The 14,918-nt window shown below is 45.6% G+C and overlaps 1 protein-coding gene across 3 annotated transcripts in view; it reads left to right on the top strand.

Moving 5' to 3' along the window:
* The window catches only part of LOC119176978 (uncharacterized), a 203,826-nt gene that overhangs the window by 39,721 nt on the left and 149,187 nt on the right, over positions 1-14,918 (top strand). For all 3 annotated transcript variants that reach the window (XM_075884792.1, XM_075884794.1, XM_075884795.1), the window contains one exon: positions 13,519-13,583. In XM_075884792.1, coding sequence (XP_075740907.1) covers positions 13,519-13,583 — 65 coding nt within the window. The remainder of the gene's footprint in view (positions 1-13,518; positions 13,584-14,918) is intronic.

Here is a 14,918-nt window from a genome sequence, read left to right as displayed (position 1 = left end):
CAAAGTTTAGCGTGCCATTCTTTCTTATTTGTTAGGAAACTTGTGATGACATATAGGAAATTTATCTTTTTCATGTGCAAGGCACTCTGCACACTGTTATGTAGCACCTAAGGCTAAGCAACAACATTTATTAGCATTGTGTGCTACAAATAGCATCATCATGCAAAGGAAGATTCGGCAGTGCAAGGTTGATAGTTCGCAAAAAAGTTCACGCCTCTTTATCGGGCTACACAATGTTCTTTGGTATGCCTATCATAAAGCTAAGCGATAATGCCCTTGTAGAGCATGTCTGGCATGACGTGCTATGACTGCTGCTTGCTCACGTCCAAGCCCTCATCGTACGTTCTGATTGTAAAATCGACATAATGCAGTGGCAAGCCAGCGCTCATAGACATTCAGCCTTGCAGTCGTCCGTATATAAAGAACAGGTGCTCCCATGTGTCCTAAATGCTGTTAGAATAATGAACTGATGTTACTATTAATTGATAAAAAAAAAAGGTCGGTCTTTCCAGCTTGTATATCTTTCTAGTCGATTCTTTCCCATGCTTGTTGAATACTATGCTTGCGAGCATGCCCAGTGCGGCAACTGTTTGTTTGCATATCACAAATGGATGAGCATTGTTGCGGGAATTTCTTCAGTGTCTGGTGGGTACGTGAAGTTCATACTGTATTGCAGAGCTGTCAACTCAGGAAACGGACTGTATGTAGTGGCATTAGTTCTCAGCACTTGCTGAACCCTAAAATGTGGATCCAATATTAAGACCCCTGTCAATGGCGGATATAAGGGGTGGGGGATCGTGGGGGTCAGGGGAGCATTGACCGCCCTCCCCCAGAACAAAAATACAAAGCAAAATGCCACTGGCACTCCTTCCTCGTGACAATCGATTGTCATCTGGCCTATTAGCAGGTTGCCCTATATATTCCCCAATCGAGTGAGTAGTCACACCTACGACTCGAACCAGAATGTGATTCTCTCATGCTAAGAAAATGATTTAATGGCTGTTCTCTTGATGGTGGCCTTGCTTCCTTGGTTACATTGCAGCACCATTTTTAGTATGCACACTATAATAGTGACATTCACTAAAATTGCATGTACTGCTCCAAGTAATCCTAAATCCTGTTTTTGCTGCTCCAAACCTGCTCCAAACTTGCTCTAAACCAATTTTCGCCTGCTCCAAATGTGCTCCTAAACAGCTTTTTTTTTTTGCTCCAAATATTGCTCCATTTATTAGACCACCACTGCTTCTAAGCAACTATAAGAATGCCGGAAGGATACATAAGCATAAAAATGTGATTTTTTTGTATGGAACATTTTCTGACTTTTAGAACAGTATCTGTTTGCTGGATTGCACCAAATATTTCTAAATGTAAAGGGTTGTGATCTTTCCACTGTGTTACGTGATTGGACGGTCATTTCAGTATGACTGTGCAGTTCAGCAACAGTTGGCTTGCTACGTACGCCTCACACATGTTCTCTTTAAAAGGAGACCCTGCTTTAGATACATAATTTCTTATATTTGAGTAGATTTTAATGAAACTTTTGTAGCTTATGCATTTTCTTTGTCCTGATTTCAAATATGAGATTATGTTTTGTACAATTTGCTGTTTTTAAAATATCAGAAATATCATGTATATTGCTAGGAGTAAGACTAATTTATAAATTGTGAGAGTTACGAAGGAAATAAGTATGCCATAATAATCTGGAAAGAATACTGTATGCAGTAAAACAATAATGAATGCTCTTGGCCCATTTGAACAAAAGTTAAGGTATGTTGAATATTCCCAGCTTGACCCAGCTTGACATCGCTCACTCTTGCAAATGTTGAATGTACGATAATTTTTATTCAAATGCATTTAGAACATCAATTCATGTTTAACTGCAGACAGTAATCATACCAGGTATTGTAATGTGATTTGTTATTTAATACTTGCTGTTCAGAAATAAATTTTGCTTCTAAATATCTAGAAACTATTCAGTAGTTTCAAAAATAGTCATTGTATTAAAAAAATAATCGCATGTGGAAAATCTGCACATAAAAAAAAACATAACCTGTGAAAGTTTTATAGTATGCTGGGAAAGAAAATATTTCTGAATCAAAGTTTCCTTAATCAGTGATACCACTCTTGCACCAACTGCGCCTAAGTGCACCAAATCAGATGTACTGCGCCATTCTGATAATATTAACGAAAATCGCGCCAAACTGCGGCAAAGTCAGATTTGAGTGTGTATAACATCGGCAGTAGCCATGCCGGCACGTCAAAACATGTGCATCTTGTTCTCGGGGCCACCAAAGTCATAATCACGTGCCTAGAATTATTCCACCGAATAAACAGTGGTCGCGTGTTGTAGATAGCCACCCTTCCCCTTTTACGGCAGCGTGATGGCTTAGTCACGAGGACATAGTTGTCCCTTCGAGAAACAAGTCAATGAAGCCTCTTGCGAAGAATGGGGCACCCTGCGGCCGGCGAACGGGATTCTCCTTTCCTGGCTCACAGACTGGGTTTCCCCTCTCTCAGCAAAGGAACGAACTCGCGTCAGAGAGGGGGAAACTGGGATGGCAGAGAAAACAGGCGTGCCGACGGCCGCACGTTCTCTCTGGCACTGGCGCCCAAGCAGGAAGGACGATCCTAGGAACTCCCTGCAAGCCAAGAATGTCAACAACTGAGGTATAAGCGTCTACCCTTTGTAATCTGCCTAGAGCGGAAGTCCCTCTACGCGACACTTACGAGTTATTGCTAACGTAGCAATTAACTGTTGTTTTGTTGACTTAGCCTGTTGCCTTATTCACCTGAACTCGTGTAGCTGCGATGACTCGAGCTACGAAAAGGGGACATTAATTGTGCACGGTACGACTGTGTGCGGCAGGAACATTACCTAGGCTTCTGCGTCAGCCGTACATAGGACAGACCCCCTTCATCTGGTGCCCAATGTAACGAGTTTGGCAGTGCGGCTAGTTTTGTGGATGCGAGCGACTACCGATGCACCTCAAACGTAGGACAATAGGCATGTCAGAATTCCAAGATTTGCCAATGTTGTCTGATGTTGCACTGCAGAGTGTGGATCTTTTGGCTAATGCAGGGGCACTGTTCGGACTTTGGTTGTTTCACACGGGACGACCAAGAGGTTGTAGAAATCACATTAGCAGAGACTAGGCATACAACGGAGAGTGCCACACCGGGCGCTCCGTCACCTGGCGACACAAACCTGGCGAGCTCGCTAACGAGGCGAAGTCCATACAAGGAAACATCCTCACAGCACGAGCGAATCGCCCACCTCCGCCCGCAACGCAGTCAATCGAGCCTCGCTGTGCGTAAAATGGTGGCGCAGTAGCTTCAGAAGTGTGTAGGGGTAACACGTCAGCATCGTTCGCTGATGAGCACGTACCACGCGGTTGGGTAATGTAAGACCGCGCTTTGGACCCTTATGCTTACGCGCTCCGTACAGCCCCCGCTGCCCCCGCATGTGCCATTCCATGGCAGGAGCGCGCGATCACGAGGCCAACGAGCGGCACAACCTGGAGCGAGGACCACCTGATCGAGGCGCCTTACAATTGAGCTGGCGTGGTTTCCACGGTCCTTGTTATCAGTGTGGCGCGCCGGGGCACATCGCCTGCAAATGTGACCGCACACCGGGTCAGGAGCAAACGCACGATTCGAGAAACGGACGGCGCCGCCGGTGAACCACTTCGGACATAGCACGGTGATCAGTAATTCCACCGATGCGTTCGGATCACTTGCACCCTCAGTCTGTTGCGCAGGTGATGCCGTAAACTCGCCTGCACCTTAATCGAGTTAATGATAGTTCGAAAGAAGTTCATTGCACTTTTGGATACTGGGGTAAGTGCTCCTTTATTTGGGGGCGATGTGTGGCACCATCTCCGTGAGAACAATATCTGCTTGAGACCAAGCAACACCATCATACGCCTTGCTACGGGCACAGCACAATCGAGTGGCACGGCTAGGCTACTGATCCGCTGAGAAAGACGCGAGAGGTGACGTTTTGTGTATCTTCCTGGGTTGTCATAGTCTCTAATTCTGGGTAGAGACTTCCTCGCCAAGTCGGGTATTGTCATTGACATTGCAAACGGTTGTTACCGAGAGGGTGATGGAGATGCTCTAAAGCTTTTCTCAAAGGCCCCTGCATTGACAAAGACATGCCGATTGCAGGGAGAGGCGCAAGTACGTGAGGAAGAAAAAGCGCCGAGAAAGCGAGTAACCACCCCGCCAGAACAATGTGCTGCGCTACAGGGAAGGTCACTGCACCCGCTTTTGGTAGAGGCACAGAGCCTGCCAGAAGGGAAAAGAGCGCAGCTGTCATCGCTGTTGTACGAGTACGACACGATGTTCACTGACCGCCCCAGCCACACAACGCTGGTCAAGCACAGAATTGACACGGGTGATGCACGACCCTAGAAGTATAATCCCTGACCGATCAGATTGACTAAGCAGAAAGCACTTGACGCTGCCTTAAGACGGACTCATCAACACAGGCATAGTTGGGAGGTAAAACAGCTCATGGTATTTTCTGGTAGTTCTAGTTCCAAAAAAAGATGATACATATCACTTTTGTGTAGACTACCGCAGGCTGAATGAGGTTACGAAGAAGGACGCGTACCCTCTTCCCTCTATTTCATCGTTAGTATCCAACCTAGGTGGGACGAAGTACTTCACTATGCTTTATGCTGGTCGTGGATATTTTCAGGTTGAGATAAATGAGGGGGACAAAGAGAAGTCAGCTTTCACGTGCCACAGAGGACTTTTAATTCAGGAGAATGTCGTTTGACTTGGTGGGCGCTCCCGCTACGTATCAGAGGCTAATGGAATGTGTTTTGGGAGATGCAAAGTGGCAGCACACACTTGAATATCTATACGACATAGTGGTTTACTCGAAAACATTCGAGAAGCACCTGCGCCACTTGAGAGACGTTCCAGAAAGGCTGAGGTCTGCAGGCATTACTCTGAACCCGAATAATGTTCAGATAGCGGCGACCCGAATAACATAACTGGCGCTTGACGTAGGTCGAATTTTGCCGGATAAGGGTAAGCTTGAAGCGATAGTCAACTATCTGTCGCCGAACAATATCAGTGAGCTGAGGCGGTTTCTCGGGATGGTGAAGTTTTATCGCCAATTCATTCCAGATTTGCCTTTGACGAAGCTCTTGAGGAATGGCGAGCATTGGGCTTGGAGCAAGAGCAAGAGGCCGCACTGCGTCGCCTCACGAAGTTGCTGGCCAACCTGGCTGAGCTGCAGCTATCTGATTTGAACAGGCAGTTTTTGATTCACACAGATGCAAGCGACCTGGGCTAGGAGCGATTCTCTATAAGGAGCATGGAGGCTTCCTTCAACTAATTGGGTTCGCGAGCCGTTCGTTGATGCCGGCGGAGAGGAACTACTCGGTAACCAAAAAATGGTGTCTCGCGATAGTTTTCGTTCTCTGTAAGTTTGACTTTTACATCAATGAAGTTACGTTTGTGATTGAGATTGACCACATGGTGCTCACGTGGTTGAGGCGCTTGAACAAACCAAGTGGCTGCCTGGTGCGTTGGGCATTGCTGCTACAGCGTTACAACTTCATCGTTCGATATCGCAAGGGTAAGAACAATGCCGCGGCTGACACACCATCGCGTGCTCCAGTTCGACACGGCAAGTTATGCGACTACCTTGCAACGAACTGAGAGCAAGACACTCGTGCTAACGAAAACAGCAGAGCAAACACTAGTTCAAGGCAAAAGTGTGAACCATGGAGTGGCTGTCGTTAGTTCAGGGATTGTTTTCAGCAAAAGGGAACTGTTAGAAGCTCAGTAAAAAGATTCATTTTGTCGAAAGGTGTTTGATGGGCACCGGAAGCCGAGTGGCAGTGAGGCCCCAGCGCACATTGGGGCAGCCGGTATAGGTGTCGGTGCAGAGCGCTTGGCAACAGCAGGTAGTGCTGTGAGTGTGCTGGATTCATATCTGCTGGATTCTGACGGCGTCCTGCTGAGGTACATCCTATCCAACGATGACACACACGAGTCATTCAAAGTCCTGATACCGCGCACATTGAGAGGGGAACTTCTTCGCTATTTTCATGACTCGTGTATTGCTGGGCATGCGAGCGGCCCTAAGACTTGCGCTAAGTTGTGTTGTCTCGCTACCTGGCCAGGCATGAAGCGAGATGTGCTTCTTTACACCCGTTCATGTTGTGTGTGCCAAAGTGTTAAGCCATGAGGTGGACGACTGCCCGGTCTCATGAAACTGATTAACAGCCAGACTTCCTGGCAAATCATGTGACGTAATTGGCCCGTACCCCACAACTCCTAGCAGAAACAAATTCTTGCTGGTGATCACGGATCACTTCACTAAATGGGTAGTGAAGTGATCCCCTCTAAGAAGCTGATGGCTCGAGTAGAACTTTTCCCCTTAGGAAGCTGACAGCTCTAGTAGAGAAGTTGATGGAGTTTTTCACCAGGTTTGAGTTCCCTGAGCAGTTGATTACAGACAATGCGTCTTATTTCACTGCGAGGGTGTTTGTCAACACGTGCGCCTCGTTGGGCATTAAGCACAAGAAAACAACCACCAACCATGCTCAGTCGAACCCCACAGAGCGAGTCAATCACAACATCAAGCACATGCTTGTTGCATTCTCTGAAAGACATAGGGACTGGGATACCTACCTTCCAGAGATCGGTTTTACATTGTGATCGACTGTGAACCGATCGACTGGGTATGCGCCTTCTTCTCTGAACCTGGGGAAAGAACTGGCGAATCCGATGTAGACCGTCCTCGCGGATCGCAGTGGATTGTCAGTGGCGACATCAGCACGCACTGAATACGCAACGCAGCTGCGCGAGAAGCTAGCAGAAGCTTTACATAAAGCACGGCATAATTTCAGTCCTGCTTGAGCACAACAAAAGGCGCAGTATGATTGCACGCATCAGAAGGTACACTACGAAGTGGGCGATCTGGTGCTGCGGCGCCATCATGTTCTCAGCAATGCTAGCAAACAGTTGGAGCCTCACTGGCCCCGAAATGGTCCGGGCCGTACCGAGTGCGAGAGAGTTTCCACGCTCATTTTATCGGCTCGCGAACATAAAAGGCAAACCGAGCGGCGGACCGGTGCACGTATGTGACTTGAAATGCTACGTTCACGGGAGAAGCACGAGGACTATGGCCAGTTCCCCTCCAGGCTTTAGGCGACAGGTGAGAATGCTCGACACCAAGTGAGGAGCCCAGAACCGCATTTCTCCGTGCGTAACATGCGGAGACAACTCTGCATGGCAGGCTGCGTTTGATATGTTCAGTGCGAGGTGCAAGGGCTCGAGCGCAACACATGTGCCAGTATTAACTTTTCCTTTTTTTTCTGTGTTGACTTTCACCAAGCAGATGGATAGTCGAAAGAGAAAGTGCTGCCGTCGAGACAGCTCGAAGAGGAGACTGCTCTTCCCGCCGGATCACCCCCAACACCCGCCATGTCGTCATCGCTGCCCCACCCAATCAAGAAACACCACTTCCACACTACCCCGTCACCCTCACCAACAGGCCTTTATGCAAGAGGCGCCTGGGTGACCCTCCGCCAGCCCAGCCGGGAGAGGCAGCTACCCCGGAGCCGCTGTCACAAGGACGAGCCTACCTAGCCGACCCATGGTTCTCTGGGCACCATTATGGCCACTGCTATCTCGAAGCCATGGCGCGGTACGCTGAAGATGAGACTCTCGAGCCCGCCACACAGGGGGGAGTCGTGACCTAATACGGGAGCCCAGACCATGCTTAAGAGGGCGGCTTGGGGCCAGTGCTGAACGAGACACGTCATCAACTGGCTAATCTCAGTTGCCACCAACGAAATGAGTGGCAGGGGTCAACGATGCACGGTTCGGACCAGAGTGCTACCGGGGCCAGACCCACGGCAATAGTAATGGCGGCGAAAGCGACAGCAGTGGCAGTAACGGCGGCAGAGGTAACAGCGGTGGCAATGATTGGCCATGATGCAAGTAGGCATGGCAGCGGCAATGGCTACGTTGAATGCAGCGGCGACTAGTGGGGGCGCCGGCGGCACCCACGGCAGAGGGCCAACCACAGTAGGGCACGAATAGGGGCCCACCGTCCTAGCCTGATGATGATGATGAATAACAAAATATTCTCATGTGTCACTCTCTGTCGTTCAGGGGCTTTAAGAGGATGAGGATAAGGGGGAGCATGTGCGCCCAGCCACCCTTTCTTTTTTATGGCAGCGTGGCAGCCTAGTTGCGAGGACATGGCTGTCCCTTCGAAGGAGAAACAAGTCCATGAAGCCTCGTGCAAAGGGATGGGGCACCCCGTAGCCGGTGCAAGCGATTTTCCTTTCCCGGCTCACAAAACGGGCTTCCCCTCTCAGGGAAGGAACGAACTTTCGTCGGGGAGAGGGAAACTGGGATGGCGGAGAAAATGAGCATGGTGACGGCCGGACGCTCTCTCTAGCACTGGTGACCAAGCAGGAAGGACAATCCCCGCAACTTTCTGCGAGCCAAAGATGTCAATGGCCGAGGTGTAAGGGTCTACCCTTTGTTATCTGCCTCAAGTGGAAGTCCCTCTTCGCGACACTTGTGCGTTCTGGCTAACGTAGCAATAAAGTGTTGTTTTGTTGACCTAGCCTGTTGCCTTATTCGCCCGAACCTGTGTAGCGTCGATGACTCCAGCTACGGAAAGGGGACGTTAATCTTGCACAGTAAGACTGTGCAGCTGCAACATTAGCTAGGCTTCTGTGTCAGCCGTACGTAGGAAGGATCTCCTTCAGCGTGCGCTCTAAATAATTTACGATGCTATGTTTGGTGCCGGTGTAATTTCCGTTGTGTAAGCCCGTGTAATGGCAAAACGTGCTCTCCCAGGTGCTTGTGACGTCTAGTTCAATCGGTAGGCGAAACTGTTTTGGTGATTCATCGTCGGACACGATCTGTTCCAGAAACGATGCTGATAGCTCCTTTAAAGGGTTGCATGGTACATAGTTAAAGCAATTTTCAATAATAACTGCATGCGTGCCACCAGAATATCTGTTGTCTGCTTCCTGACATCCCGTTCTAATTTTCCCCACTTCTCGGCCACAGAAGAATACGTGAATGGTGAGAACATGCTGACACTTTTGCTTTAAAAGAGCTTATTCATGGATCTTCATCTAGAAGTCATTTTCGTAATTCCTTCCACCAGCACATTCGGGCTTGTAATCACTGTTGCAGTAAAACCCCTTAAAACACCCTGCTCTTTCAAACTCGACATTGCTAGGGTTCGCATTCAAAATTTTCGCATGCTTGTTTTTAAAATGTGTTCTGATTAATAAATGCATGCTTCTTGGTTGGAGCAGCCGCACTTAAGATTTAATACACGCATCTTTCGATAGGGAGGCTATCGCTGGCGGCTCTGGTGTCGGAAGAACCACTCTGAACCGGCTACTCCTTGTTACTCTTTCGCATCTTGCTTTCCAGGGTCAATATAGTTGACAGTTAAAATAAATTGCAGAATATACAAGGAGTGAATGTTGATGAGTGAAGTGAAGCGTCCTTCCGTCGGTGCATCCGCCGATCCGGGCGTCCACCCATTCATGCACATGTACGGCGACGATTTAGGAGAATGAGAGATAATGGGTGCGCCAGCGAAGCCCCGCGCATCTCGCGCAGCAGCCAATCGGAGAGCAGCTGCACCGGCAACGCCATCTAGCGTACCTTCACCCAACCGGCATATTGTACGCATGTCTACGGGACAGCGCCCTCTTGGAAACGAGACAAGAAATGGAATGTGTACAGCGTCATTTAGTGAATCGAATGTGTACAGCGCCATTTAGTGAATCGTCACCCAGCTGCAGTTTGCATGCATCTCTATGAGACTATGGGGTACAGAGGATGGATCAACACCACTTGGCAACCGGACAGGTCTCACTATAAGGAGCTTTGCCCTTGAAAATTAAACATCACGTCATTGCATTCATTTCTTCAATCTTGTTTGGTGGGAGGTGGTGGAGGCTGCGTCGCTTGAAGGGTGCAGTTGCTAGCCCGTGCTATTTCTAGGCATAATGAGACATGCTCGTAAACTCTCTGGGTTACTAACCTCTGCTTCCCGTTTATATAACTGACAGCATGAGAACCGCTTCACCAACTGGAGTGATCATTGTCCCTTTAGACAGCGATCTTTTGAGTTAAATGATATCGTGTCCTAAAGCTTCAATTTGTTAGTTTCACTTAAGCTCTTAGCAATGAATGCAATACCAACAGTCTGTTCGCGTTGAGAGTACAAAATAGAAGGGTATAACAGCCGTCTTTAATGCCTGCCGAAATAGCGAGCGTGTCACTGATCATACCCAATGTTCATAACAACGCCTGCCCCCCTCCCCTTGCCGTCATAGTTCCTTCCTGCTTTTTGAAAATGGGCAGCGCGTTTTTTAATCGATGACAGGCCTGGCATATGAGGTGATGATCCGAACTCTGTGCGAAGGAGATAGGTCGGCTCTTTTTATCTGCTTTAGCCTTGTTCATTGCCCCTGCTCGCATGTTTTTACCAGCTTGCAAAACACACGATGCACAGGAGGGATGTTATCGATTGGGACATTGCACAAAATATGATGACAATGACCAGTGGTGTAGCCAGGGGAGGAGGAGCGGGGCATATAGGGAACGTGCCCCCTTCCCCGATTTTTTTTTTTGCCATGGCATATATATACTTAGGCATTCCATCACAAGTCGTCAATTGGGTCATTTCATACCTAACTGGCCGCAAACAGTATGTTGAAATTGACGGTGCCTGTTCTCGTTTTCTTGATGTTTTTTCTGGCGTCCCACAGGGTTCGGTCTTGGCACCGGTTCTATTTAACATTTATATTAATGATCTTGGCCAAATTGTGAAGCCCCCTCTACGCCTTAAGCTGTTTGCAGACGATTGCATCATCTTTAGCCACATAGTGTCTGTCACTGACCAGCACGTTCTTAACCGTGCTTTGCATGCAATAACGGAATGGTGCAATAAATGGGATATGATTATAAATCTCGACAAGACAGTTTACATGTGCATCTCCAATAAGAATAAATCTCACTTCATGTATAGTCTTGGCAATTATCAGATTAAACAAGTGGAGGAACATAAGTACCTGGGGTTAACCTTGACGTCCAGACTTAACTGGTCAACACATATAAATAACATATGTTCCTCCGCGAGAAAAAAGTTAGGATTTCTGAAGCATAAATTAGGTGATGCCCCCTCATCGCTTAGACTCATTGCATACAAATCCATTGTAAGACCCACCCTAGAATACGGAAGCATTGTATGGGATCCCCATACTATCACTAATAAAGAAAAGCTTGAAAAAATTCAGAGATTGGCAGCTCGCTTTATTTATAAACGTTTTAGACGTCGCGACTCCCCTTCAGCTATGTTGGAGCTCGCACACCTAGAGCCATTGGCCAACCGACGTAAAAGTGCCCGCCTAAACTTTCTACACCAGCTATATTTTAATAAATTGGGAATCCAGTCGCAAGATTACATAGCTAATAACCCTAGTCGAGCGTCTCGACACAAACATAGCCGAAGTATTACACCGTTCTTTGCCCGTACAGACCAATACAAATATTCATTTTTTCCCAGAACTGTTTCCGATTGGAATGTTTTGCCAGAGTGTTCACCCTTGCTGTCATCCAATGTATAATGATTGTATACTTACCTGTTGATTATGTACCCTCACATTCATGTGTCGATCTTGCATCCATACGCATGTCTGCTGGATATGTACATCCCTCTCCTGCTTGGACCTTTCAAGGTTCGCAGTATTGTCCAAATAAAATAAATAAAAATATATAGCTTAATATTGCTATTTGCCTGCCCTCCCTTCAGATTTTGGTACACTCGCCCCTCCATCCCCAAATTTCTACCTGCGCTCCCGGCTATGGCAAAGACCGGTCAAGCATCGCAATAAAAACAAAATGGCTTTCGCCTTGGAGTCGTCTTAGGCGTAGTCATAAGGTACCCTGTGAGATTTTTTTGTCTTTATACACTGCTTTCTAGAGGACCCTACAGGGAGATTTTAGAGTATAGACAGAATGTCTTAGCCCCATAAAACATTACTGCAAAAGGAAAACGAAGTTTGTTAAGTCGTGTAGTTTCATCATAGAGAAACGAGTGCTTTATGAGATGTCATGTTATGCCCAGCAGTATAATTGATTGCGAAGAAAAAGAACCTTCCTTTGTTGTTCTTAGGGAAATGCAGTTTGGATTGTGTGAGTCTCTAGCGTTTTACGTCACAGCATTTGTCTGCTGGCCTGATCTACTGCTAACCACATAGATGAATTTAAAATATTATTTCATAAAGTACAATTTTATTCTTCCAGTATTCTGTTTATTTGCTACAAAAATAATCACGAAACCAGTTTTTCCAAAATGCTTAACATAATGATGCCATTATTTTTGCATCATCAACTGAAATAAGGAGTGCTCCTAAAATGATTTGCTCCAGGATTTGCAATGGATTGAAATATTTCTAGCTCTTTACTAGAACCCCAAGATATTTGTTTTTGAATGTAAATGCTACTTCCTTCTCCGCTCGGATGTGAAGTTAGCTGCTCAAGATTGCTCCAAAATTAGTTATTTTGCTGCTTCAAAGTGCTCCAAAATAGAAAGCTTTCTGCCAAAGGGCTCCAAAATAGAAAACTTTGCTGTTCCAAAGAGCCCCAGAATGAAAATTTTTCTGCTTCAAAGCGCTCCAAAATAGAAAATTTTGCTGCTTCAAAGTGCTCCAAAATGAAAATATTGCTGCTCCGAAAATGGCTCCAAATCACAAGCCCTCGGTAGCATCCCTGCCTAATGCTGCATTCACATTCGCAGCTGGCATTCGCAGCTGGCCTGATCTGCCAGCGTCATTCTTGTCAACACCTTACCCCCATGGCTGAAGTACCCAGGAAAATTAATAAGAGAACCACAGTTTTTTCTGCTTATTGGTGCAAAGAAAACGGGAAAGCAGCAAACAGATACGATCTGACAACTTCAGCAGTGCATTTTAGCACAATGGTTACTACTTTACTTTAGCCTTGATGCCATAAGTAATGCTTTGATCAATAATGCAAGGGACATTCAAATATTCCGACCCAGGTGATTTTATGTAGGACAGTGAAACTTTGCATGGTGATTTAGCTGCTTCCTTCAATGATGGCTTAGCAGCTAAGATATTGTGCTGATAATCTAGAAGATACAGGTTCGATACCCAACCTTGCCGGCTGCATTTGGAGGTTGCAAAGTGGACCTTTATTAGGTGCACTTTTCAATAAACTATATTTGACGTAGAGCACATAAGCAATAACCTGCAGCAAAAGTTACCAGAAGTCAAAACATCATTTGCAGTTTTAATTCAGCAGTTAATTACTAGCGTTCACTAGCATTCTTTGTGTCTACTGTACTTATATATGATAGATAGGTTTCTACTTAGTTTCGCCTTCATATGTCATTTAGATTTCATTACTTTTTAACATTCATATTATGCTTCTAGTAGTGTTTTAAGCACACTTATTACTGATTATCCTTGTTTTTCACCTTAGGATGCACGAGGAAAGCTCTGAAGATGATGATGATGCATCTGCATCTGATGGTACAACACAGGAAAGTACGTATTGCATAACTACAATATTTTGTGAAAAATTAAAGGATCAGTTGGCTTGCAGTACAGGGAACAAATGAAGAAGATATATGCATTTAGACATGTGCTTGCTACTTACTAAGGGTGATTCTACGAGAGATCAACACAGGTCGAAAAGTTGATATTGTAGATTTGATTGTTTTATATTTTGTGTAGATACCACCCAGTAGCCAGAAAGTGCACCTCGTTTTTTTTATTAACTACATAGTTTAAGATAAAAAAATATTGAACTTATTTTGTACAGAGGGACCAATTTTGTCTCTTGTAATTTTTGAAAGTTAACAGCGATATAAAAACACAAATTTTAGCTTGATGAAGATTATTTTTTTCGAGTAAATGTACGCATAATGAAGAGTGAAGCAGCATTGTTAGACGCTTGTATGCTGAAGCAAAGTGTTTCGAAAAAATATCTGAACAGGTGACATTTTTTTAAAATAGCTTGATTCGAGAATTTTTCCCTCCTAAGCTAAACAAGCTAGTGTTTTATAACTTAGTGACCTATTTCAACATAATGTTTACAGTATTGCCTGTCAATACCGTTGCTGTACCTCATACACATATTTTTATAAATGGCCTCAAACTTTCAAATTCGATAGTAAAGCCTACAGAAAAATCAGTTTTTAAGAAACCCTATTTTCGTATTTTCTTAAAATTTCATAAAACATTCCTAACAGATGATAGAAAAAGAATATTTAAAAACATATTGGATTATTTTGTTTACAGCGACAATATTACGGATGGAAGTTCCAGCTATTTGAGCATGCACTTAGGCGATGAACGCATGAAAAATTGGGCTAGAAAAAGTGGTATTGAGCTTCTGACTTTAACAAGACCATACTTACTGAAGAAAAGCAGATTTGGTAAACGGGAATGACCGTTTTAAGTGCGCCCTTCTGAAATACCTCAATTTGCCATTTTAAGCCGAGGCTTGAGGCCCCCAAGTTTTTGGCACCCTCCGTTGCTCACCTCTGTTATGTGAGGCAGCTATTACGGTTATCTGCTTTTAACGTTTTGGTTCAGAACACTTAAATGTGAATAGGCTCGCGAGAGGAACCACCGAAGCATAACGAATATTGAGATTTAGTAATGCTGCTGCCGCTTCCTTAACCCGAACACGGTTCAGCATTTATTTCTCTGGTCGCCTGCTGAACAATTTCATGCGCGCCTCCTCTTGTAGGCAATGTATAATATCATAAGGTTTCAACTATAGGAAACGGTAAGAAGTCTGTAATTTTAATGAAACAAAATTAAGTAAAGCCTATCAAAGCACGACACCCCACTCTCCCACCTAAGAGTGGCAAG

This window comes from Rhipicephalus microplus, unplaced genomic scaffold (assembly GCF_043290135.1).
Source record: "Rhipicephalus microplus isolate Deutch F79 unplaced genomic scaffold, USDA_Rmic scaffold_48, whole genome shotgun sequence".
In the NCBI taxonomy this organism is placed as follows: Eukaryota; Metazoa; Arthropoda; class Arachnida; order Ixodida; family Ixodidae; genus Rhipicephalus; species Rhipicephalus microplus.
The sequence above is the reverse complement of the archived record's forward strand: the minus strand, read 5'-3'. Positions and strand labels throughout refer to the sequence as shown.